The sequence below is a fragment of the Agelaius tricolor genome, unplaced genomic scaffold (assembly GCF_023055355.1).
Source record: "Agelaius tricolor isolate 1412-34295 unplaced genomic scaffold, bAgeTri1.0.p SCAF_20, whole genome shotgun sequence".
NCBI classification, from domain to species: Eukaryota; Metazoa; Chordata; class Aves; order Passeriformes; family Icteridae; genus Agelaius; species Agelaius tricolor.
The window spans coordinates 13854835-13880376 of record NW_027269280.1 but is presented as its reverse complement, the minus strand read 5'-3'; the positions used below and the strand labels follow the sequence as shown (position 1 = coordinate 13880376).

The 25542-nt window shown below is 54.3% G+C and overlaps 3 protein-coding genes across 12 annotated transcripts in view; 2 read left to right on the top strand and 1 right to left on the bottom strand.

Annotated features, from left to right (window-relative positions):
* The window catches only part of AIFM3 (AIF family member 3), a 55847-nt gene extending 45654 nt beyond the window's left edge, over positions 1 to 10193 (top strand). The window contains exons 15-21 of one of the 4 annotated variants that reach the window (XM_071445822.1): positions 754 to 830; positions 1668 to 1785; positions 2682 to 2780; positions 3356 to 3431; positions 7106 to 7210; positions 8394 to 8410; positions 8907 to 10193. In XM_071445822.1, the coding sequence (XP_071301923.1) occupies positions 754 to 830; positions 1668 to 1785; positions 2682 to 2780; positions 3356 to 3431; positions 7106 to 7210; positions 8394 to 8410; positions 8907 to 8929 (515 nt within the window). In that variant the 3' untranslated portion in view covers positions 8930 to 10193. Of the gene's footprint in view, positions 1 to 753; positions 831 to 1667; positions 1786 to 2681; positions 2781 to 3355; positions 3432 to 7105; positions 7211 to 8393; positions 8529 to 8906 lie in introns of all 4 variants that reach the window. The other 3 variants (XM_071445821.1, XM_071445824.1, XM_071445823.1) reach the window with 3 other exon arrangements.
* LOC139598894 (P2X purinoceptor 6-like) lies at positions 738 to 25539 on the bottom strand. 7 transcript variants are annotated; one of them, XM_071445827.1, is made up of 12 exons: positions 25206 to 25539; positions 24956 to 25100; positions 24696 to 24767; positions 22581 to 22656; positions 22051 to 22144; positions 21691 to 21771; positions 20812 to 20953; positions 20527 to 20636; positions 19184 to 19277; positions 17569 to 17634; positions 16796 to 16873; positions 15881 to 16060 (listed from the first exon to the last, which is right to left on the bottom strand). In XM_071445827.1, the coding sequence occupies exons 1-12, from the start codon at positions 25328 to 25330 to the stop codon at positions 16022 to 16024; spliced, it is 1122 nt and encodes a 373-aa protein (XP_071301928.1). In that variant the 5' UTR covers positions 25331 to 25539; the 3' UTR covers positions 15881 to 16021. The 7 variants fall into 7 exon arrangements, 6 of the variants coding, with proteins under 6 accessions (XP_071301931.1, XP_071301928.1, XP_071301930.1 ...); XM_071445829.1 differs by lacking the exon at positions 16796 to 16873; XM_071445826.1 differs by having other exon boundaries at positions 16004 to 16873.
* Positions 13484 to 15141, top strand: LOC139598874 (transmembrane protein 17B-like). Its single transcript, XM_071445784.1, has 4 exons — positions 13484 to 13601; positions 13825 to 14003; positions 14387 to 14500; positions 14860 to 15141. Exons 1-4 carry the CDS (start codon positions 13484 to 13486, stop codon positions 15139 to 15141), a joined length of 693 nt encoding a protein of 230 aa, XP_071301885.1.
* Positions 25540 to 25542: the final 3 nt, after the last annotated feature.

Genomic DNA, 25542 nt, shown 5'->3' with positions numbered 1-25542 from the left:
ATTTCAGAAGTAATATATTTTTTTTCTAGAAAAAAAAACCATTTAAAGCAGTTTCATCCTCTCAAACTGTTTTTAATTAAATCTTCCCCAAACTGAATTTTTAATGTGTGTTTTTTTAATTGCTGCTGACAGCAATCAAAAATGTATCTTATACTATAAAATAAAAGAAAATATCCCAAAGAATATGATATATTTCTCCTTTACACTTCATAGTGGTGGTGGGGAAATTCCCTTTCCTTCCCTCTTCAAAATGCTGTGGACTGGAAGAACCACAGAATTAATTTAAGTCTGGTTTTATTGTTTTTATTGACTACTCTGATTTGTGAAGAGGTTGGAGGTAAAAAAAAAATTAAGAAAGGAGAAGGAAGGTGAAGGAAATGCACAGACTAGGGGGAGGCTGAAGAGCTCTGGCTGGAAGCTCAAAGGTTCCCTTTTAAATACAATTTCTTTCAAACTATCTATAAAAGAGAATGAAATTGAAAATTATCTCTTAGCACTAGAAAAGGGCAGTGGGCAGGTTACAGTGCTGGCTTGGACAGGACAGGGATCCTGAGGGGCCAGAGGCTGATTGTGAGGGGCCAGAGGCAGTGGGGGCTCTGTAGGGTACCTGGCCCTGCTCCACACTCCCAGAGCAGCTGCTGCCTGTCCCTGAGGGCAGCCCCCCAGTCCTGGCGGGAGGAAAGGCCTCAGGATCAGCCCCTAGGGCTGTGGAACACTGGACACTGCAGCAGCAGCCTTTGGCTTCCCCCCCAGGTGCAGTCCCAGCGACAGGCTTCCTCAAGCAGAGTGGCATCAACATCGACTCCAAGGGCTTCATCGTGGTCAACAAGGTGAGCCCAGGGGCAGCCTCTGTGGGAGGGAGAGCAGGAGGAGCTGGGTCAGCTCTTTTGATCTTGAGCTTCCCTGGGGCTCCAAACTGCTGCCACAGGGGCTTTTCATGGCTTTTTATCTGCCAAGATGGCAGAATTGGAATTTTTTAATTCTTTGGGTTGGCCTGTGCAGGGCCAGGAATTGAACTCAATGACCCTTGTGGTTGCCTTCATCTCAGGATATTCTATGAGATGATGAAATTCTGGAAGCATCACCAGGAGTGCCTGGGAACCCCCTCTGCAAGGGGGGCTGTGCAAACCCCAGACCTCGATGCTCTGGCTTGGGTCTGGCTCTGAGCTTTCCTGGTATGGATATTTAGAGGGGAAAAAATTGAGATAGATCCATCTTTTCAAGGATCCTAAAGGATCTCATCCTTTCTCCCCACCACCAGGGACTGTGATGGGAGGAGCAATGTTGGAGCTGGTGGGTGTTGGTGCCTTGGGCAAAGGAGCATGTCGGGACCCTGGGGCTCAGTGCCATGCAGTGCTCATCCCTGCAATTAGCTGTGCTCTATCAGCCAACACCAACAAGCCTCATACTTCTGAGAGAGGCTCCAGGACACCAGTCCATGTGTCTTTTTATTGGATAACCCACTGGCTGAGGGATACTGTAGGTCCCTGCATGTGTGTTCTCATTTGAAAGTGAAGAAGGCTGAGTGAAATCTCCCATGTGGGTCCCACAGCCAAGCAGAGGTTTTCCCTGTGTTCTGAGGGACTGTGGCAGCTCTGGACCACTCCAGCTGTGGAGTTTCTGTAGGGTGCAAACCCCACTAATGCCACCTCTGTTCCCCCCTGCAGATGATGCAGACCAACATCCCAGGGGTCTTTGCTGCTGGAGATGCTGTCACATTTCCATTGGCCTTGAGGAATAACAAGAAGGTTAATGTCCCCCACTGGCAGATGGCCCACATGCATGGTAGGTACTTTGCAGAAAAGAGCCTTTTCCAGATTCTCAGGAAATTTCCAAACCCTCCAGGGCAAGAATGAGACAAGGGCCAACAGAGAGACTGGGTGGTTGTATTGAACATTTTGAAGCATGTGTATCTTATGCCTTCATGTGTCAGCATTCTTGCCAAGCTTTGCCTAACAATGCCTCATCACCAGCACAGAGGAGCCCAGGGACAGGCTTTCCCATATTCCCTTTGCTCCCTGGCACTGCTGCAGGAGCCCGCGCTATTCTCTGCCCCAGGACACTTAGGAGCTTGCATCCTAATGCCAGCCTGGGCTCAGGCTCCCAGCTGGGCTTCCCACACTGCCAGGCTGGCCTGGGAGCGTTCAGCAGAGCTCCAACCCTTCTCGCCTCTCGTCAGCCTGGAACCCCTGGTGTGATGGGCTGCCCTCATGGCCACAGTCACACAGAGAGGTTTCCTGTGCGTTGGGTGAGAGGTTTTGGAACCACAGTTCCAAATTCAGCCTTTGGACACCTCTCCCATGTCCAGATATGTTTCTGCAGCAAGGACCGTACCCCAATGGTCTCCCTGCCCTCCAAGGGTTTGTCCGTCCCATCCCCATCTGGGTAGGAGCTCAGCACACTCTCAACCCTGTCACTATTGCACAAGCTGGGGGGAAAGAGTCTCATGGGTACATGGCTCATGCCAGTGGAGGTGATAAGTAGGAGATGCACCATGGGAAGGAGTCTGAGCCCATCTTTGTGTGCTTCCTGCTTTGTCTTGGTTGCTGTGTGGGTTTTCTCAGCCGTAGTTTTTTGTTTCCCTGTACTCTGTGACTGCTGGTGTTGATGATGTGGCCTGAGTGCAGAGCATGGAGCTTGCCCTGGGGTGGCAGTTCCCCCATCCCTGTGCTCTCTTGCAGGCCGCATCGCCGCGCTGAACATGCTGGCCCACGGCACGGAGATCAGCACTGTCCCGTACCTGTGGACAGCCATGTTCGGGAAGAGCATCCGATACGCGGGTAAGGGGCTCCCTGGGGCTGCTGAGAGTTTGTGCTGCTGGAGGTGTCCTGGGATAGAGAAGCCAGGGTCACCTCCTTCACTGTGAACCCTCCCCACTGACCTCTGCCACAGGGCTGCTTCCCTGCCTGGCTTCCGAAGAGGTTCAGTGTTTCCTCTAAAACCCATCTGCCATGAAGTGCACTTCTGTAAACAGCATGGAGGATTCACTTAAATTAAATATTGGGAAGTAATTCTTCCTTGTGAGGGTGATGAAGCCCTGGCACACGTTGCCCAGAGAAGCTGTGGCTGCCCCATCTGTGGAAGTATTTAAGGACAGGTTGGACAGAGCTTGGAGCAACCTGGGATAGTGGAAGGTGTCCCTGCCCATGGTAGCGGGTGGGAACAAGGTGTTTTTCAAGGCCTCTTCCAACCCAAAACTCTCCTGTGATTCTGTGGTTTTTGGTACCTGCATCTCCTGGTGCTGGTCTTTTGGTCACTGCAGGACATTCTCCATTTAGTGCTGGAATGAAACACCCTGTCTTAGAGCTGGATCTGGAGGAATTGCTGCTGATTTCACTTCTTCTTTGCCTTCCAGGTCATGGGGAAGGATTCGATGATGTTGTCATTCAGGGAGATCTAGATGAGCTGAAGTTTGTGGCATTTTATACCAAGTAAGTGTTTTTCTTGTCCATATTCCTACACAGGCATTCATCTGAGATTGCTAGGCTGGAAAATAGTTCTGCCAGAGCTTCTGTCAGTCAGTTTTGTTCACCTCTGCACAAGGAGTTTGTGGAACACTTATACAAGGCCCTGGAGAAATGATGTTCTGATTGTACAACAAGTTAAACTGGTCTTTGGGCCTGGTGTCTCTGCCCTTTGCCCTCATAATCTCTGTGAGCAGATGACAGCTTCTACTGGCAATTCCTATCAAATATTTCCTTCCCAGATGGAATCATGTTAATGATTTGTGACCAGTGCTGGACAGAGTGCTCAAGCATCACTGTTTCTGCTTCTGGTTTGACAAATTGAGCTCAAAAAACTCTTCTATCACAAGCTGTGAAGGTTTGAAGGAACTTGGGAGCTTTGTTATATCTGTAGTGAAACCCAGCTCCCCCCCCAGGTTGGGACCCTCCCTGGGAGCGCATTCTTGAGATGTGTTGGCAGCTGGGATGTGTTGCCTCAGCTGTTCTGGAGCCATGCTGGCTGTTTAGACTGCAAAGTCAGTGCACCATGAATTTATCCCAAAAATATTTGCTGCTGTTTATTCTTCTGTTTCCTCTGTCCATTCCAGTCTGAAACCAGTGGCCACAGAACATCCTCATGCTGGAACTAGAGGGGTTTCTCTAAGTGCTTTCTGATATTAAGGATAGGGAGAGGGAAACCAGGGAAGCAAAGAGCTGCCCAGCTCAGCTGTCAAACCACTTGGCAGTAGGATCCAGGCAGGGATGAGGAGGGAGCTCAGGACAGGAGCCAGCTCTGGCTCTGCAGACATCATCTCACTGTCCCTCTGTCCCATTTCCAATGTACCCCATGCCTTCTCCCTCCCTGAGGGTGGCCCACTTGCCCATGTCGCTCAGAATGGAGCCTGGTGGATGGATGCGTACATTGGGCTTGAAGAGGTATGGGGCTCACTGCATCACCCTGAGGATCCCCAGTGCTCACCCTCCTCTCCCTGGTACCTGCACACCTTGGGTAAACACCTGCTGCAGGGATGGGGCTCCAACTGGCACCCAGGGACCTTTACACACTGGATACCGCTCAGAGTGTGCTGGAACCTTGGTCAAAATTGCCTAAAGGGGTGGGTTCATGCCAAGGCACCACCTGTGCTGAGGAGAGCTGCTGTGGGGATGTTCCCCTCCTGCAGCCTTTCCACATGAGAGCCTTTTATCTCTTTATCCCAACCCTAATTTGAAAGGAAGCATCAGGTTGCTTTAATTAAGCATCTGAGTGTGTTCAAAGGTAACGCCCTGAACAAGGTGCATAATCCCTGCTCCATGCCAGGGCCCCACGCTCCGTGGGGTGGCTGCAAGGGACAGGGGCTGCCAGGGGACCTGGGCTTGGTGGGCAGACCTGGAGGTCCCTGCTGAGGCTGTGTTGTTCTGCCACCCAGGAGGGTCTGCCGGAGCTGGCGTGTGGGTACCAGGATGGCATTCCATGCTGAGAGCTGGAGGTACTGGGAAGCACTGGCTGGTGGGGGTCAGCCAGTGTGCCCCCCACTGCTTGGCTCTCTGTCTGTGAGAGGCCGCTGGAGCATTTCTTTGTCTTTTCTTTTTTGGTGGTGGTTCTGCTAGTTGGTGCTAATGCTTTTGGACTGAGGACAGTCCCAAGCTGACCATTTCCTCCTGCTTCCTTCTGCTGTGCCCACCCTATGTTTGAACTCTTCTCCTCCTGGTCCTCCTTAATTGTTGCAGGAATCACTGGTGGTTCCCGCTCCTACAGCCTGTACTCAGCATGGGCTTTCACAATAAGGCTTCTTCTGCCCCAGAGTTTGAAGAGGAAAGCATTTTTCTCAGAGCTGTGTAGAGGCCAATAAAAGGAAGGCCCTGTGCTGGGAGGTGTAGGGGACAGCACTCTGCAGATGTCCCCATGGCACACTGCCTTGACAACTGACTGATGTCCTCCTGCCCCTAAGATCTTGGAGAACAGGGAATTGCTGGAATTGCTGTGATTGTTCATTCAGTTTTCTCTGTGATTCTTCACAGTTCCCCACCTTTGTTACGCTGGACGCTGCAGAAGAAGGGAAGACCATGTAGACACATTCACTGTGCTTCCCTCTTCCATATGTTTTCACAAAGATTTCTGATTGCTCCAAATCCCAAGTTCAGGATGGGAATTCTTGTTACCTTTGAAAACCTTTTGAAAAAGAGGGATTCTTCCTGGCTTCCCCCATCTGTCTGACAAAGAGTTCAAAAGCTGCTGCTGATGCAGGGTGCTCCAGCTCACCAGCACGCCATGAACTATTTTGCAAAAGGAGCAGCTACCCTATGTCCTGCGGACAGAAATGTTTGGGCTGCATCCACCTTCCTGGCTGGCCCCTTTGGGGTTTGAGGGTGAGCCAGTGGGCAGCTGGTGGTTCCCTTCTGGTTCCCTTGCACACCTTGGTTATTCATTGCTTGGAACAGCACATCTCCCCCTGGTTTTGATGGGTAGGTCTCTCCAACCACTTTGTGTTTCCCAGCTTGGAGTTGGCTCTGCTCAGGAAACTGCTCTCCTTTATTTGCCATGAGCTTATTTAGGAATGGGAGTTTTTTGAAACAGTCTGTGATGGAGATGCCCCATGGCTTTGTAGACAGATGTGAGAGATAGCTTTAACTTCCGTGGCTGCACAGGGCTGAAGTGTCCTCTGAAACATGGCTTTTGCTCTCCTTGTCCTGGGAATTAGGCATATATCCCTCCCCACCCCAGCTGCTCTTTGCTCTGTTGATCCCAGAGCTCTTTGGCAGTTGATTTAAGAGCAGATCTTGATTTAGTGGGTGCTTCTACTTTTCAGTTTATTCAACAATATCACCAGAGTTTAAAATCTTACCCTGATCTCACATTGTGCATTCAGTTTTCTCTTCATGGTCAGGCTTTGAAGGTTTACACTTGGATTGACCTCAGCAAACTCCAAACGAGAACCTCCCTTCTCGTTTGCCTGTGACCTTTAGCCAAAGCTCCTCCAGCAGTTTTACATCCTCTTCCTTCTCCTTCATTTGTTTCCTCTCAACCTTTGAGGCTGCATTGGGATCCTGCTAGGGGGACAGTCAGCCAACCTGGACATCTCATATACACGGGGACTTCCTTGCTGGGGCTGTGGGACCCAGGGTTTGGACACCCCAGCTGTCCCAGTGCCCATGGAGCAGCTCAGAGCGGGGCACTCTGCCTGTTTGGAGGTAGGGACCAGGAAGGGGATGTGGAGCATCCCAACTGACTGTTCCACAGGAAAATTCTGACCACCTGCCTCTCCACTCCCTCTGCACAGGGCAGCAGCGCAGGGATCACAGCTGGGCATCCTTCATGTTGTCCAGGTTTTTATCCACCATCAGATCCAACTTTGGTGGTGTTTTCCCACAGATGCCAGGGTGGCAGAGCTGTCTCCATCACCCAGGCACCCTAGTGATGCTCATGACATCATCGTCAACACTGGTAGAACCAATGGGGCCTGCTGTGCCACTCTATACCCTCTCCTGATCCTTGTTCCAGCCACCTTTATCCAGTCCCTGTGGTGCTCATACCTTGGGATCAGGCCTGGCTCTGGAGTGGGTGCTCCTCTTTGTCTCCCTCTTCTCTCCATCATGGTGGGTTTTGGGTGGTGGAACTGTGCCCGTCCAGGCTGCCCTAACTGCTCTGCTCTGCTCGGCCCTAGGAGTGACGAGGTGGTGGCTGTGGCCAGCATGAACTACGACCCAATTGTGTCCAAGGTGGCCGAGGTCCTGGCTGCTGGCAGGACCATCCGGAAGCGTGATGTAGAGTAAGTAGACAGGCAGTGGGAAGTGGCAGTGCCAGGGCAGAGGCTAAGCACGGCCATGGGGTCCTGGGCAGAGCTGAGCCTTTCACACTGATCCGTCTCCATACCCCTCTTGCATCTCCCTTCCTGTTCTGCTTCCTCCATCCCCCCTGTGCTACCTGTCAGCTGCCTCCAAGTCTGGCATCCCCCACACATGGGGTTTGTCTTAAACACAAGGACCCAAATCCTTGCACAGACAGGATGGGATGGGAATACTCTCTGCCTTTGGGCACTAGCATATCATCAAGGAAGCAGTGCTGGATGTTGGGGTGCACCTGGGCACCCAGTCAGTCAAGGAGACCTGCAGAGAGGGACTGGGTGTGTAGCCTGTGCATAACCCCCTATGCACAACCCAGCCCAAAGAGCTGGTCGTGCGAGTATGCTGGCCTGTGGTGTCTCAGCCTCCAATTCCTTGGAGCAGACCTGATAGGCAAAGGAAATTTTTCTCCCTTCACTGTGCTTTTTAGACCATGCAGAGGAAAGAGCATAGTTTTGTGCTGAGGGTGGGTGCTGGAAGGCAAATTCCAGGGAGGTGATAACAGCTGGGAAGAGGCCTTTAGAGTGGGAATCAGAGCTGCTGAGGAAATGTGGGTCCCTGTTCCATGGGTGTTTCCACATCTGAAATAAAACCAGATTTTTTCAAAAGCTCAGGGAGAGGAGCACTCCCAGCCCCTTGGAAGCTTTGTGTCTCAGACTCCCTGGGCATCCCTGGGATGGGGAGCATGTCGTGGGCCCCCTCAGCTGAGACAGGGTCCATAAAATGACAGAATAGTTTGGGTTGGAAGGGACCTTAAAGCCCATCCAATTCCACCCCCTGCCCCCTTCTCTCCCACTATCCCAGACTGCTCCAAGCCCCATCCAACCTGGCCTTGGACACTTCCAAGGATGGGGCAGCCAGAGATTCTCTGGGCAGTCTGTGTCATGGTCTCACCACCCTCAAAGGGAAGAATTTCTTGTGCCATCACCCTGGTACATCGGGAAATGATTGCTGTTGTCCCACTTTGTGGCTGGGAGGGAGGTATCTTGTGGGTATCCTGGGGGTGGGGAGGAGCTGCTGGGACTGTGGTAGGGCTCAGGGGCTGGAGGAAGCCAGATTAAACCTGAATGTCTTTTCTCTCTTTGTCTCCTGCTGCTTTCACAACTTTAGGCTGTTTGTTCGTCACGGCAAGTACGTTTGGTTTGGGGTCCTGAGTGTGCTGGATATGAGGGGCTGGCAGGAGGGACAGCTGCCCCCCTGACTGGGCCATATCCCTAATTCCCATGTGGAGACACTGGTTATGGGGTGGGTGTCCTTATTTTGCATCCCCCTCACATGTGGGGCAGTGCTGGGTGATAGGGCTGGGGCTGCCAGGAGCCACATCCGGCACAGATCCTGTTGGCTGGGACCTTGCTTGGTGGGGGTTTGGCAGCTTTCCATGGATTTTCAGCTGAAGGGCAGCTTTTAAATATAAATAAATAAAATGTTTGAACTCAGTTTTACACAGAATTGAGGACCTGCAGGTGACTTTTTGGACAGTTTAGTGACAGGTGTGAGTGCAGAGGAGGCAGCTGATTGCTGGGATGGACACCAAGTACTGGACTAGCACCACGGCACACCAAGAGCATTTGCCTGCGCACGTTGAGAAACCCCTCACAGCGCTGTTGTTTTTCTCTCTTTTAGAACTGGAGACATGTCATGGCTAACAGGGAAGGGCACCTAAAGCCACGGATGGCTGAGCTCTCCTGATGCTGCACTCGCCATGGGGAGATGGGACAGCAGCTCCATGGCCTGGTGGGAACCCCATGGCTCAGCCATTTCCCTTTGATGAACCTGCCTTCAGATCTTCCAGGAGGATCTCACACAGCTCCTCTGTCCCTGTACCTGCTGGGCTGGGGATGGGGCTCTGCTGTTGCAATTGCTGTGGAATGCTGGAAAAGCAGCCCACAGAGAGTGTGAGGCTTGGCACTGGCAGTGGGCATGGGCGTCATATGGCTCTGGATGCTGCCATAGGGCTGAGGGTCCCCAGGCGGGTGTGCCCCACGCATGTCCCTCACTCCCATAAGCAGCACGAGTGCCTTTGGTTGCTCCTGTGCTTTCATGCATGATGCTCCTTTCCAAATTCCCTTTGCTCCCAGCAGAGCTCCAACACGCATCCCTGCGGAGCCTGACATCTGCTCCTTTCCTGCATGGCTGCCGCTTTTGCCACAGCTCTCCCTGTGCCCACCCACCCCCCGGGGCATCTGGGCGGGCCAGGAGATTACACTGGGTGATCTCTGTGCAGCTGGTGCTTGTGTTGTCCAGGCTGGTCCTGTGCAGCCCCACCAGTAGAGGTGAGTCTCTGTCCATGCTGAGGGCTCTGGAGCTCATCAGTCCCCATCCCAGAATCTCCTGTCCTGGAGCAGCCAAGGGGCTGGGATTCATTCCCTGTCTCCTGGGGCTTGGTTTGGGCTGGGGCACTGGCAGCTCTTGGGCCCATTGCCGGAGTGCATTGCAGGGGTACCTGAGAGCTGTGATGGCTCAGCTGCAGCCCTGGGCTGGGTGGCCACCCTTCCAGCCAGCCTTGAGATATCTCTCCTTAATGCTATCACGGGATCAGTGCTGTTGCTGAGGTGTTATTAGAGGAAAAATAACTGGGGGAGCATTTCTGGCTGTCCGTTCTCTGGCACTTGTCCAGTGTAGTGACAAAGCTGCATAGCCCATCGTGCTTGTACTCTGCTGTCCTGTTTCTGGTCCCATGCTGAAGAAGAGCCATGTCTCCAGCTCAGGAGTGGACCTGGCCAGCCACAGTCCAGAGTCCATCAGCCCAGCAGAGTGGGGGTTGAGAGTCCCCCTTGGAGAGACTCCAGTTCTTTGTTCTGGGGGAAACTCCTTCCCCAGCAGTCAGTGTTTTACCCTGTGTCCCAAACAAGAGGATTTATATTTTTAATTTGATTCACCCCCTGTGAATTAAAGCAATACTATTCTTGGGGTCTGGGTCATTTCTGATTCCTTCCAAGACCTTGGGTCACCTCTGCATGTTGGCCAGATTGTTCAAGAACCGCTTCTCTGGAGACTTACCACCTGTGTCCAGCTCACCTGTATTTCCAGTATTTCAGATCTTGGCTGGGTAGAAATGCCCCAGTGTCTATCACATCTCTGGCTGGTCTCTCCTGGTTTCACTGCAGAGCTTTTCCCAGATGGAATGACCAGGAGGGGTGGTAGCAGGATGTGCACACTCCAGCACACATCCTGTGATGAACAGGGACCATTGTGTGTCTGCTGGATCCACAAAGCAATGGGAACTTGCAAGTCTCATCTCAGGCTCCAAAAGACAAATGTCAGTATTCCTGTCCACAGGTCCTCCTCCGAGGGCAGGGGTGGCTGGAGCTGCTCAAATCCTGGTGCCCCAGGCAGGGCTCTTCCCGAGTGGCCTAGGGCTGGGGGCACTGCCCAGGTGGAGGCAGCTGCCCAGGTACTGCCTCAGCTCTGCTCACTACTCACAAAGATCTGGCTTTGTATCCTGTGTCCTGCTGGTGGGATAGTTGGACTCAGCTTTGGTAGCTCCCCAGGGGACCCAGCTGGAGTGCCAGGGGACTCTAGGGCACCACAGGGTGGCATTCCCTTCAGCTGTGTGTTTTTCCCAAGTTCTCTGTCATATTCTCCAGGCTGGGTGAGACTGGCAGCTCCCTCAGCACAACTTTGCTACACTGGGGACACAGTGGCAGAGTACTTTGTTTTTCAGGAAGATGCTTTTTGACCTCCTTTGCCTCTGATGGGGCCTCATCCAGTATTGGGCATGAGCTGCATAAAATGGGCATCACCACCACGTTCACAGGGCTGAAGACCATTCAGGGGCTGAGGAAGGACCTTCTGTCCCAGCCTACAGATGCAGTGGGGGTAACAAGTCCCATTCCCTGCTTTTTATGGAGGAGTTGTTTCAACCAGGGCTGGTAATATCACCCATGACTCAAGAAATCCCAGTCACCACTGTAGCTTTCCTTGGGACATGTGTCAGGTCATGAGCAGGGTTGGCTCAGATGGGTATTGCTCCTCTGCACAGGTGTGGGGTGGTGTTGAACGTGGGACTCCTTATCCAGTGCCTTGGCAAATGCTTCCCGGTGGTGAGTCTGTCCTGGAGCTGGGCAAGCCTGGGTTGTGTTCTCTGCCACCTTTCCAGGCCTGTCTTGCAATCTCTAATGCCAGGACAGAAAGTTTCCATCTCTTCTTAATAAACTGCCTGTTTCCATGAGGAATGAGAGCCCAGCCGGGGCACATGCAGTGACCCCCAGCTGCACTGCCCCGTGTCAGTTACCTCCACCAGACTGCCCAGGTACCATCTTGGTTGCTTACCTTGCCTGCCACTGCAGACCCGATGCCCCCAGATCCTGAGCTCTCCACCAGCTTCTGCTCCTCAGATTCTGGGGGCGTGCCTGTCACCCTGCCCATGTCTCACCTGTGTGCTGGCAGGACTTAGGGGACAGCTAGGGCTTTGCCTCTGCCCCATGCAGGTGAGACCCCATCTGGAGAACTGCATCTAGCTCTAGGGTCCCAGCACAGGAAGGACCTGGAGCTGCTGGAACAAGTTCAGAGGAGGCCACAGAGATCCTCTGAAGGCTGGAGCCCAGCCAGGAGAGCTGGGGGTGCTCACCTGGAGAAAACTCCAGGGAGAGCTCAGAGCCCCTTGCAGGGCCTAAAGGGGCTCCAGGAGAGCTGGAGAGGGACTGGGGACAAGGGATGGAGGGACAGGACAAGAGCAGGTTGGAATAATGGGAAGAAGATGGGATATAGTGAAGAAATTCTTCCTTGTGAGGGTGGGCAGGCCCTGGCACAGGATGCCCAGAGCAGCTGTGGCTGCCCCTGGATCCCTGGACCTGTCCAAGGCCAGGCTGGATGGGGCTTGGAGCAGTCTGGGACAGTGGAAGGTGTCCCTGCCCATGGCAGGGGTGGGATGAGATGAGCTTTGAGGTCTCTTCCAAGCCAAACCATTCTGTGATCCTACAACTTCAGCTAATCAGATGCTGGTTTAACCATACTTTCAGTCCCAGATGGTTTGGTTTTGGCAGCATATGGCAGTGAGCTCTGCAATTTCATTTTAGCTTTATCCAGGAAAAGAATCATCTCTTTCTTTGGTTTCTTGTGTTCCTTGACAGTTTCTGGCCCTTTAAGGACTCATTTATAGCACTTGCTCCCACTATTTGAGGCAGCTTCTCTGATGCACCTTATGGGGTGAGTTGGAGGCTGAAGATCATGAGGTGAGACCAGATCTGTTGGGTAGAACTGACTGACACTTATAGAGTGTCCAGAGAAGGCAACAGTGCTGGAGAAGGGGCTGGAGCCCCAGGAGAGGTTGAGGGAGCTGGGAAGGGGCTCAGCCTGGAGCAAAGGAGGCTCAGGGGGGCCCTTGTGGCTCTGCACAGCTCCTGTCAGGAGGGGACAGCCGGGGGGGTCGGGCTGTGCTCCCAGGGAACAGGGACAGGAGTAGAGGGAACGGCCTCAGGCTGGGCCAGGAGAGGCTCAGCTTGGATATTGGGGAATATTTCTTCATGGAAAGGTTTGTCCAGCTCTTATGCAGGCTTCCCAGGGCAGCAGTGGAGTCTTCATCCCTGGAAGTGTTCAAAAAATGTGTAGATGTAGCACCTGGGGACATGGTTTAGTGGTGACCCTGGCAGTGCTGGGATAATAATTTGACCTGATGATCTTAGAGGAGTTTTCCCACCTTAATAATTTTGTGATTTTAAACTTGAAGTTCCTGAAGAACCTTTTCCTCTCATTCACCTCTGGCTCAGCCACATCCCCCACTGCTGTCCAGCACCCCTGAGCCTGGATGAGGCTTGAGGAACTCACAGTGATGGGTAAATGCTCCATGAACCTGGAGGCCTTGAAGAAGCATTTCAGGTGAAGAGTACCATCCTCTCATGAGGCATCCTCATCTGTCAGGGGTCTTTGAGCAATATTTGTGTTGATAGAGCCTGGCTGGGAGAGGGTGCAGTTGCTGCAAGTCACAGTGACAGGTACAAGCCCCTGGAGACGCTGTTGAGGGGGGATGCTCTGTGACTTGTGATTTTCTTGCAACTCCACCTTGTGATTCGTGCATGGGCTTGGTGTTCCAAGGTGGGAATTCTCCCTTCCCAGATCCCCCTTCCAGATCAGCAGCCCTGTCTCCAGGGAGCCAATGGCCGCGTGGCCCTGCGCATTAGCCTGGCCCGTCACCTCACTGATTCCCTCCTGGCTAATCCAGGCTGAGCCGGGCTGGGCTGAGCAGGGCTCAGCTGCTGTCCATGGCTGTGCCCACCCCGCTGCCCCCCAGCCTGCGCCGGGGCTTGGTGGCCTTCAGTGGCTCCCTCTTCATCAACAACAAGACGTGGGACAGCGGCGCTGCCCCCACCTCCCAGCCAGGTATGGGCACGGGGGCTCTGCAGACGGGGCTTGGGAACAGGGGCTGTCTGTCCATCCCCATGGCCCTGCTCAGCACATCACCAAAACCCCTGGGTGCCTCTGAGGCACCAGCACCCAAAGGGTCCCTGAACCCACCCACCAGGGAGGGGAGCAAAAATAAGAATATTTGCTGCAATCAGCTGCTTGTGGGACCCGGGGTCTGTTGCTCCCCTCAAGCTGTGAGGGGGGGGGGGTCCCTCTGGGCAGGGGGAGCCCAGGGCTGGTGAGCAGCCTGCCCATCCCTGCCTGTCCTGCCTAGCTCACAAGGTGCTGTCCAGCCTGCCCCTCCAGGTGATGCTGTACTTCAATGTCTACTACTTCCCAGTCTGGTGCCTGGCTGAGGGGATTATGCTGCACCTGAAGGTACCATCCCATGGGGCACGTAGGGATGGGGGGAGCTGCTCCTGCCATGTCTCCCTGGGCATGGGTGGGGGAAAAAGGGGGCAGGGGACAGAGGAGCCTCTTCAGAATTAATGGATCCTCAAAATGCCCTGACCCCCATGAGAAAAGATTGCTCATCTCTGCTAGAGATAGAAATCATGAACTTTCAGGCAGGAATGGTCAAAATGGGGGGGAAGAGTAGGCAGAGCTGGGAACCAGCATGGTGAGAGCTGGCAGAGCATGAAGAGCTAGGTATGGGGAGGAGGGCACAGGGAGCTGGGCATGGAGAGCAGGGAGTGGTGCACAGGGAAAGGGAAACTGGGCATGGACAGCTGGACTTGGACAAGGCTGTGCCCCCATAACAGTACCACCTGCTGCCGTGGCACTATCAGTTCCTGCTGGTCACAGCCTTCCTCATCCTCTCGCTGGCTGAGGGCTCCCGCCTCTACCTGGGCTACCTGGGGAACCTCCAGGAGAAGGTAAGCACTGCCTGCCCTGGCCCAGCCCAGCTGGGGGAGCTGGATATCCCCTCACTTAGGAGCCATGTGCCCATCACTGTCCTTTCTCTGGCGGTCTGCCTGAAGCTGTCCTAGAAGAGAATCGTGGGTAAAGGCATGACCTGGAGAGAGGAAATGAAGGGGACCCATTTGCCCTCCTGCTGTGTCCCTCCACGCAGGGGTTTGACAGCATCTGACCACAGCTCAATGGAGCAGGGACATCCCTGGTCCCCGGGTTCCAAGGCCAGCAGAGGCTAACGCAGGAGCCTCCAGGGGCAGAGAGGGTCCCCCCAGCCCACCACTGCCTCCTTGCCCTACCTCAGCAGGTTCTGATCCTGCAGGTGCCTGAGCTGGCTGGGTTCCTGCTCCTCTCCTTCCTGATCCAGCTGCCCCTCCTGCTCTTCCTGCTGTCAGACAGGCAGGTCATCCACCTGCCGCTGGAGGTGCCCATGCACAGCTTGTTCCTGGCCTTCCTCCTCCTGGAGATCGTGGCTGCCTTCTTGGTGCTGAGGACTATGACCAAGCAGCTGGCAGCACAGTTCTACCTGCGACAGTTCCAGGAGGGTGGGAGGGGCCGGCTGGAGCCTGGGGGCACAGGGGGACAGGCAGCCGAGATGGGCTGATGCTGCATGACCCCTCCACCCCACACAGCTGGTCCTGGCAAGGAGCATTAAACAGTGCTCAAACCCACAGACACTGTTTCTGAGCTTTGTGGAGGCCCCAGAACAGCAGCCAGGCACAGCCCTGCTGATCCCTGCCTTGCACCAGTTAACACAGCCTGGGAAAAGTGGGAGGGAGGGGTCAGCACCTCTGAAATGTTCTGGCTCACCCCAGGGCTATGCCTGTTCTTGCTCAGCATCAGCCCTGACAGGAGGCAGGAATCAGGGTGCAGGAGCCACTGCACACCCCTAGGAAGTACCAGCCCAGGGCTGGAACTTAAAACGTGGCTCCTAAACCCTCCCTGAGCTTCCCAGGGAGCTTCTGAGGATCCAGGTGGCCTACATGAAGCCATCCCAGCTGGAAGGGTGCCATGAGGTGCAAGAGCAGCACTCCACAACCTTACAGTCCCTCCAGGGCTAGAGACAGAGCAAAACCTCTTCCCACTTCCAGAACAGCTTTATTCCATTGCATCCTTGTTTTTCAAGGGAAATCAAGGCCCAGGATCACTGGAACATGGAGAAATGCAAAATGCTTTAAGCCTCTTGTGCCAAGCAGGAGCAGCTACTCCCCAGCACCCTCTGGGGGAGCTCCGTGGGCAGCTCTGCTCCAGCACCAGCTGTCAGTGCTGGGAGCTGCCCCTGGCATAGCTTTGTGCTCCAGGAGCCAAGAACTGCTGCTGCTGCTGCCAGTGCTTCTGCAGGAAAGGCAGACCCTAACCCCAGCAGTGCCCACCTGGGCCAGCACTGGCTCTCCTCCACCAGGGCTGCAGCCGTGTCCCCATCGTATCTACCTGCAGGTGGCTCTGCAGGGAAAGGTGTTTGTGGTGGAGCATTCCCGATGTCCCTAAGCTGTGGCCTTAGGCTTACCTTTAGGGGGTCTTGCCTGCAAAATGAACAGGGACATCAGTATACAACAGGCATGGAGGCAGCCCAGGTGGCCCTTGGCTACTCTGCTTGGTTCCATGCAACCAGATTCACTGCCCAGGACCCCCACCCCACTCTGGATTCGAGATCAGGCATTAGGAAAGTTTCCCCCCTCATTGGATGGAGCAGCTTTAGGACAGTTCACCAGGAGATGGGGGATCTCAGCCCTCAGAGGCTCCAAAGACTTGGCCAGACAAAGCTGGAAATGACCTGAGGCTGGGCTGCCAGCTCTTCTGGTCTGTAGGGGCCTCCCTGTGACTCCCTGATTCACCAGGGCAGTGAATTCTCACAATGCGGTCATGCTTAGCACATGAACCTCTCAATGAACCACAGATCAGGATGTGCCCTGAAGAGCTGGCGCCTCTCTGCACGGAGTCCCATAAGATTCCCTTTGGAAGAGGGTGAAAAGCATAGAGCTGGGTCAGTTTTCCAGGTAAGGTCTCCATGGTGACCCACTGATGCACGTTTTGACAGTAGCTGAGGTCATGGTGCAACTTTCCCTGACTCCCGGCACCAGCTGGATCCTTCTCCCAGTTCAGACTAGCAACCAAGCCCAAAAGTTGAAAACTAAGAGTTGCTCCACCAGGTTTTCCCCTGATCTTGGGAACTGAGTTTTAACCAAAGGGAAGAAAATCATTAAATCCAAAATGATTCACTTCAAACCCTCCTCTCTCCCATGTGGTCCTCTCCTTACCTCCTCAAACTTCTCCTTCCAATAAAGGTCAGCCTTTGCATCAAGGTAGAGCAGAACCAGGTCACAGACCATTGTAGCCTGGAGACAGGCAAACATTGAAGATGGGAACCTTCCCACAGGAATGCCTGGCCTTCCATCCTGGCTCCCCCTGTGCCCTGCAGCCATCTGTGGGCATTTGCTGGGGCAGCGAGCCAGTCCTGCCTCCAGCCAACTCCACTGGCTCCTCTCTGACCCAGCCTGGTCCCAGGAGCTGCACAGGAGGTCAGACAGGATCCCCAGGCTGCAATGGATGGACAGGGAGGGCTGTTCCAGCACCTTCACGGTCACATATGGACTGGGATGAGCATGTCAGGGGGGAAAGGGGTGCAGGTGGGGGACTTCCCTGTTACTCTGCTGGAAGGGAAGAGCCACAGAAGGGCTCTACAAGGGACTGCTCCACCATAGTGACAGGACACTGCATCCCTTCAGTCAGAGGAGAAGCAGAGAGGAGCTGCTCTCTCCTGACAGCAGCATTCCAGTGATGCTCTGTCCCAGGATCCACACATAAACCTGGCCACCATGAGATGTGACTCTGCCAGCACTTAGGATCCCAATCCAGTGGTGTCATTACTAATGGTCACAGGGCGACCTGAGCTGACACCCTGCCAGACCATCTCCCCTCTGTGCTGGCTGCCACTAAGGAAGCCTTGTGCTCAGGCAGGCAGGGAAACAACTGAGAAGTGGCACTTCCCAAGGCATGGACCAAAGGAGAAGAGTGTATCTGGAGTACTCACAGCACCAAAGAAGGCGATGCTGGTGCCAAAGCTCACGGCGGTAGGAACAATGCTGAACTTCCCAGCCTGGTGAGAAACAGTGGAGGGGCAAGAGAGAGGGTGAAGAGTGGTCAGAGGGGTGAGAAGCTTGTGGGCTGAGCCTTGCGGGGCAGCATGCTCAACGTCAGGAGGTGCTGGAAGGATCCAGGGATATTTCCCCATGCTGATTTGTAGGAAATCCCCCTTTGGTTGTCAAAGAAGGGACTGAGGTGCCTGATGACCTGGAAGCAGCAGAGGTTACTGTGACCTACCTGCTCCTGCAGGCACAGCAGGAACTTCCCTCTTGCTGCAGCTGCCGCCTATGGAACCACATCCCAGCAAACACAACCCTGATGTGATGTATCCCTCCCTTCACAAATGAGTCTGGTGGTTTCTCTTCTGGCTGTTCTCTCCTGCTCCACAGCTCCTGGACCTGCTCTCTCAGCCTAGAAGTGGTACACCCTGTCCTGCACGGTGTTCTTCACCTTCTTCAGGTGAAAGGGCACTATGAACATAAAAGACCAGCTGTGGACATCTCTCAGTGTGGGAAGTGCTCTCAGCACAGGCTCCCTCTTTGGAAAGCTAAGTACTGAGTTTGTGAGTCATGCTGCACAGAGTAGCATCAACAATCTTGGAAACATGGAATAGTTTGGGTTGGAAGAGACCTTAAAGCTCATCTCATTCCACCCCCTGCCATGCGCAGGGACACCTTCCACTACCCCAGGGTACTCCAAGCCCCATCCTACCTGGCCTTGGACATTTCCAGGGATCCAGGGGCAGCCACAACTTCTGTGGGCAACCTGTGCCTGGGCACCATCACCCTCACAGGGAAGGATTTCTTCCCAATATCCCGTCTAACCCTGAGAAGCCATCCCCCTTTGTCCTGTCCCTCCATCCCTTGTCCCCAGTCCCTCTCCAGCTCTCCTGGAGCCTTCTCCTCTCCAGGTGAGTACCCCCAGCTCTCCCAGCCTGGCTCCAGAGCAGAGGGGCTCCAGCCCCTGGAGCATCTCCATGGCCTCCTTTGGGCTCACTCCAGCAGCTCCAAATCTTTCTGTTGTTGGGGACACCAGAGCAGGTGCAGCACTGCACTTGAGCAGGGCAGAGAAGCAGAATCCCCCTTTACCTCCTGCCCACAGTGCCGAGAAGGAGTCCAGGGCACAGGGCGTTTCTGGGCTCTCAGTGCACATGGCTGGGGCATATCCAGCCTTAATCACGCCACACCTTTTCCCCCTGAGGGTACTTTTAATCAAGAAGGGATTAATTGTCCAGGTTCAGTAGAGTTCACGTTGATCTTTGTCAGGGTACTCCCACCATAACTCTGTCAGAGGGATGCCCCGAAGCCCAGTTCACCTTGCCTACTGAACACTTCATGGCCCCCATGTCAGACCCTCAGAGAGGGAAATCTCCCCCCTCAGGGCATTACCAAAAGGTTTTTCTTCAATTAGGAGAGACTGTTTTCTCCTGCTCTGCTTAGAGAACTCTGGGAAGATGTGAAGAGCTCACCCAGGTGGGGGGAAGTGAGGGTAGCAGAAACCACAGGGGCAGGGTGGGAGCAGTGGTGTGAGGAGTCAGCCCTGGGCTGAGGAGCTCCCGGTACCTGGCCGTGCACGGAGAGGTCAAAGCGGATCCCGTAGAGCTTCAGCAGGTTCCGGTAGAGCTGCTGCTGCGAGCCCCAGTAGTAGGAGGCAGTTCTGTGGGAGACATTGGGATGGTTCAGAAAGGCAGGGAGGGAAGGGGGTGCCAGTTCCAAAGGATTGCTGGGCCTCTGGGTTCCTGCGTGTACTCCAGGCTGGGGACTGGGCATACACATGCAGTGATGACTCACTGGCACCAATAGTGGGGCATCAGCATCCCCTCAGCATCCAGTTTGGGTCACTGGGAGCACGCAGCTCTCAGTGTGCCCAGCCCAGGTGGGGACAAGTCACAGGTCCCTGCCCTCAGGCGGATAATGCCCTGCTCTGCTCCAAACACAAAAGAGCTACAAAGCATGGGAATTGCCACAGCAAGCCTGTACTGACAGGCCCTGCCCTGAGCTATCATCTCCCAATGCCTTAAAGGTCTCCAAGATCTTTAAGTCCAAACAATTAACCCAGCACTAACCCACGTCCCCAGGTGCCACATCTACAGAGCTTTTAAATCCCTCCAGGGACAGGGACTCCACCACTGCCCTGGGCAGCTGCACCAGGGCTAGATAAACCTTTCAGTGCAAAGATTTTTTTCTAACATGCAATCTAAACACTCCCTTAGTGCAACTTCAGGCTGTTCTCTCCAATAAGGCTCCTTGTTTGGCCTGGGAGCACAGCCCGACCCCCCCCGGCTGTCCCCTCCTGGCAGGAGCTGTGCAGAGCCACAAGGGCCCCCCTGAGGCTCCTTTTCTCCAGGCTGAGCCCCTTCCCAGCTCCCTCAGCCCCTTCTGGGGCTCCAGCCCCTTCCCAGCTCTGTTCCCTGGCCTGGCCACGCTCCAGCCCCTCCAGGTCTCTCCTGTCAGGAGGGGTCCAGAGCTGCCCCAGCACTGGAGGTGCCCCAGCAGCGCCAGCACAGATCATGTGCCCTTGGCCTTCCTGCCCACCTGGGCACACCTGGCTTCATGTTCACCTTCACGTCCTTTTCTGCCTGCACCTTTCCAGCCACTCTGCCCCAGCCCCAGAGAGCATTCCATGGCGTTGTTCTGACCCCAAGACAGAATCTGGCACTTGACCTTGTTGAACCTCACACCACTGGCCTCAGCCCATGGATCCAGCCTGTCCAGTTCCCTCTGCAGGGCTTCCTGCCTTCCAGTAGATCCACACTCCCACCCAGTTCAGTGTCATCTGTGAACTGACCGAAGCACACTGCCTGTCCCTGCTGCTCCTTTCAGAGCATCCATCAGAACTGAAATCTCAAACAACTGCCATGCGCTGATCCCACAGGCCTGTGTGGCCACTGTCCCAGCATACTCACCTGAAATTGTACCTCATGTCCTGCAGGCTGAAGGAATACTGTGGTTGGCACTGGGTAGCGGGGTGGTCCAGGTCGCAGTTCCACTCGATAAGAACTCTGATGCTTCCCCCCTGTGAAATACATTTTATTCCAGGAGAAGCATGGAATCAGATTAGATGAGTCATTAACTGTTCAGACATTCTCAGATCACACATTCCCTTAGCATTTCAGGTCAGTCCTCTGCTTCTTGCTCACATCCTTGGGGAATTTTGAATTGCCTTCCACAGTTGTATAAAAAACAAGTACCAGCAGCGCGAGGTCTCCAAAGTTCTCTCCAGCTGCCTCCACTATGTCACGGACACGGAACACAGGGCAGGAGGGGTTGAAGATTGGATCATATGTGCAGCTCTTGAAATAGCTGGGGTCACTGGTTTGTAAAGTGTTGCACCTGAGACAGGAGAGAGGGGGGGGCAGGGGTGTGGGAGGTCATGGAGCCCAGCTGTGGGACTGCAAAGGGGACCCTCCCATTGGATTGGGCCTGCCAGTGCTCCTGCTTTGAGGGGGGACAGTCAATGCCTTCCCTAAAGCCTCAGATGGAAGAGGGTGGAGAAAAACCAGCCCAGAGGAATCTCACATGGAGTTATCCTCTACAGCATGCACCATGGCCTTCCCTTCCACCTCTTTGTGCTCCTTTGTTTCTTCCCAGCACCCAGCTCTGGTCTCTGCTACAGGTAACAGCAGGGACAGTTCATGCCATATCTCCTGGCATGGTAAGGCAGCACAGTCAGCATGCCCGGAACTGTGGGGCCAGTGCAGCCCTTTACTTGCCTTCTGTGAAACCACTTTGCAAGGACTAAAAGACAAAACCATTAGTTTCACTTCCAAATGAGAGCTTGGGAATGCCTGGCCTTGTCTGGCTCTCTGCCAGTGCTCTACATGGGCAGATGGACACCAGTCCCTCTCTCTGAGGTGTCCCCATCCCACTGCTATTAGAGCTGCACACCCAGGACAGCTGAAGTGACCTGTATTCACCTCAACACCTGTCCTGCCCTAACTGCCCCAGCACCACCTGCCCTGGGTGCCACTGGTTCCACGAGTGCTTCAGCTCCTCAGCCCCATCAGAGCCTCAGTGCCAAGGCTGGACCAGGCTGCATGCTCAGCCCAGCTGGGAAGTACTGTACTTACTTGGAGAAGTTAAATTTGGTGAAGTGGACAGTATTTTTTATAAAAAGAGTGAAATTCTCTGCCTCAGCCAGAAGAGGTTTCCTAGAAAACAACCACCAACAAAGTCAAGTCTTGCACAGTGGCCAAGGCCCTATTTCCCAAGCTCTGCAGTCTCTCCTGCAACCCCAAGATTTTGGCTACAATGGACAGGTGCAAGAAATGCTCTTGGGTAACGCCCTCTGAGTTTAATTGACCAGAAAGTCAATGTCAGAGGTCCCCCAGAGCCTGGTTGTCCCTTGGGCATATGTGGTCTGACTCCTGGTAACACAGAGGGAGAGAGCCAAAGTTCCCAATATCTGCTGTCTCCTCATGTGTGATTACCTGGGCAGGGTGCTATTCTCCACAGGACACCAGCCATAGATCTCACAGGTGGAATGGGTGGCATTGAACATCAAACATTTCCCAGTTTTTACCCCTAGAAACAAGACAATATAAGACAGGTTGAGAGAGTTGTGGTTGATCACCTGGAGAAGACTTTGGAGAGATATTAGAGCCCCCTCCAGGGCCTAAAGGGCCTCCAAGAGAGCTGGAGGGGGACTTGGGACAAGAGCCTGGAGAGACAGGACACAGGGAAGGGTATCCCAGTGGCAGAGGCAGGTTCAGATGGGATATTGGGCAGGAATTGTTCCCTGGCAGGGTGGGCAGGCCCTGGCACAGGCGCCCAGAGCAGCTGGGGCTGCCCCTGGATCCCTGGCAGTGTCCAAGGCCAGGTTGGACACTGGGGCTTGGAGCACCCTGGGATAGTGGAAGGTGTCCCTGCTCATGGCAGGGGGTGGAACAGGATTGGCTTTAAGTTCCTTTTTAACCCAAACCATTCTAGGATTTTGTTTCTTTAGCAAAACACCCAGTACCATTGCCATGAACCACAGGGTTTCCCATGGGACAATCTGCATCTTCTGTGCACATCCCGTCGAGGACAGAGGGACTCTGGGAGGGACAGAGAGAAGTGCTGTCACTGTGCTGTGCAGCTACCTGAGGCCATGCTGTCACTCCCCTGCATTGTTGCACTGCTGCTCCTGCTTCTCCAAGTCCTTCCCAGACAGAGATGAACATTCACCAGCCTCTAGCCAGTCAGAAGAGAGGCATGTCCAAAGGGCAATTCTTCCTCTCCAGAGTACTTGTGTCCTGCTGCTCAGTGGCAGAGGAAGCCTCATGAACTACCTCAGACCTTCCAGATGGAACTGGGAACCAGCCAAAAGGGATTCAGGAGGGCCCTAATGACTGAGCCTCTTAAGCACCTTGTAAAGTACCATGATGAATTCCCCGGGGAAGAGCTTAGTAGACCCTAAATATAGCATGACATGAGTTTTTCAAGAGACCTTCACCCTTACTCTGGACCTACCTGATTGTCAGGAGCAGTAAAAACCTCTTACTCAAACACAAAAAGATGATCGTAGCTGGGGAAACACCATTAACACCTCCCCCATCTACCCGAGGCCATAACAGGAGTCACCAGCTCATCAAAAACCCACTCCTCAAGCTCTGACGGCACAGAGGCCCAAATGCAGGAGGGGAATCCTCAGTTGTGTGCTCAGAAGTGGGGGTCTGTTCAGGCCTTCCCTGGGCTGCCCCAGGACAGCCTCAGCCATTCATTCAGGTGTAAAATCCACCAACATGATCTTAGAGGAGCAGTATCTTTGGGCTGGGTAGGGTCTGCTAGGGATCTGGAGTCATTATGGGATGCAGGAGAACATCTGGGGATTGCACCAGGTGTTCAGGGAATGGGAGGAAGAGAAGGCATGGGAAGGAGGGAACTTGGTAGTCTGAAAAGGAACATAAAGGGATAAAAGGATGCAAAGACTTAAGTGCATGTACAGCTGCTGAAACAGCTCGGCTCATGTTTGATGCTGCCTCTGGCCATAGACAAATTCATCTGCCAGCACCAAATACTCTGGTCATCAAGAATATTAAGGCAACTCAAACACCCTGCAAAGCCAAAAGCTGCCACCGCTAAATATTCAAAGCTTTCCAAATATGAATGTCATCTACAGTCCCAGTGCCAGGAACTGAGGAGCTCTTGGAGACTAGCATGGGGTGTAGGCTGGGACAGGCACCCACACACACCCCAGCTCTGGAATGGAATGAAATCCTCAGCTCTGTGTGTCCTTGGCTTGCACACTGCAAACCCAGCACCTAGAGGTGCCTGTGGCTGCCTGGGAGAACCCCAAAATGCCCTACATCACTTGTCTTCCTCCCTGTTGGGACCTTAGGAGTTCTCAGCATTTTAAAGAAGAATCATTGGTGCCATTTTCCCCAACCCAAACCCAGTGTTTCTCCTCCTCTGCAGCATTTGGCCACAGCAGGAGCTGAAGGGACCATTAGGACAATTGGTGCTTGACTTGGGTACAAAGTGCCAGCAGTGGTTCAGCTTAAAGGACATTTGCCCCCATCTGCTGAGCTGGGTTCAGCCTGGGAGAGCTCAGCAGAGGAGCTGGCCTGACTCCAGCCTTTAAGGGAAGAATTCTCCCAGAGAACATATACAATTAATTGTGGGATAGCTGGAAAACCATCTAGACCTTGTGCTTTGTTCCTCCTAAAAATAGGACACTAAGAGGGACACTAGTACTGCAGCAGGGAGTTATCAAGGAAACATGACACAGGTATCCATGGATTGTGTGTCAAGGCATCCTCTTGTTCAAGGGCAGCAGAAAGCCTGGAATGGTCATACAGTGCCACCACACAAAGAGTTCAGAGCTGGAGAGGCCCCATGTCCCCTGTCCTGGCCAACAGAAACAGTTCTGGTAGAGCATATGCATACACATCTTGGCTAATGAAGGTATGACAGAGCAAGTGCAGATGTGCTGGGGAGCACTATGACCCACTGAGTACGAGGGGAATTGGGTTTTGTGGGAATATAAATCCATTTTCCCTTTTATCTGGTCTTCCACTGGGTTCTGCTGAGCAGCAGAACCACTGGCTCCATCTCACCCCTGTGAGGCCGGGCTGGGGCAGGTCCGTTCACTCACCTCGGGGCAGGTGCCTTGGGCTTGCTGGATTGTGGCGATGAAATGGGTCACCAGGAAAAGTACATTTTCTCCCTGGGAAGCAAGAAGGTGCTGTCAAAGGGAGGCTGACACTAGGGTAGGTCCAAGGGGACGCCCTGCGACACCATGGGCAGAACAGGCACTAATGGACTTGCCTGGACTTTGGGAGACCTGTGGTACCCGCGGCAAGATGACTGACCGTATATGTGACGTCCCTGCCTCCGCCCGGGGTCCAGCCGTACCTGCGGGGGCCAGGTGAGATCCGCAGCGTCCCAGAGCCGCCGGCCCGCGGCCTCGGCGACCGCCGCCCCCTTCACCTTCGTGACCACGGCGACACGCGGGGCGGTGTCGCGCTCCTGGTACCCCTTCCGCAGCAGCAGCACCCACCTGCGGATGTGCGGAGGGCTCTGAGGGACCCCCGGCCGCGCCCGAGGGCTGGGAGGATGTCCCTGCCCCAGCGGGGAGCGGCCAGCCCGAGGGCAGGGTCCCTACCCCAGCAGGTAGCCAAGCGCGCTCAGCTGCAGCAGCCGGTGCAAGAGGCCCACCCGCCGGTTCCGCGTCAGCGAGAACTTGGCAGTCTTGTAGTCGAGCAGGGACCCGCAGGGTGGGCCCGGCATGGTGGCACCGGGGGAAAAGGCGGGCACGGTGAGGATAGCGGCACCAGGAGGGAAAGGGGGACGCGGTGAAGATAGCGGGACTAAGGGCAAAGGCGGGCACGGTGAGGATAGCGGCACCAGGAGGGAAAGGGGGACACGGTGAAGATAGCGGGACTAAGGGCAAAGGCGGGCACGGTGAGGAGAGCGGCCGCAGTCACTGCAGCCCCGCCCCG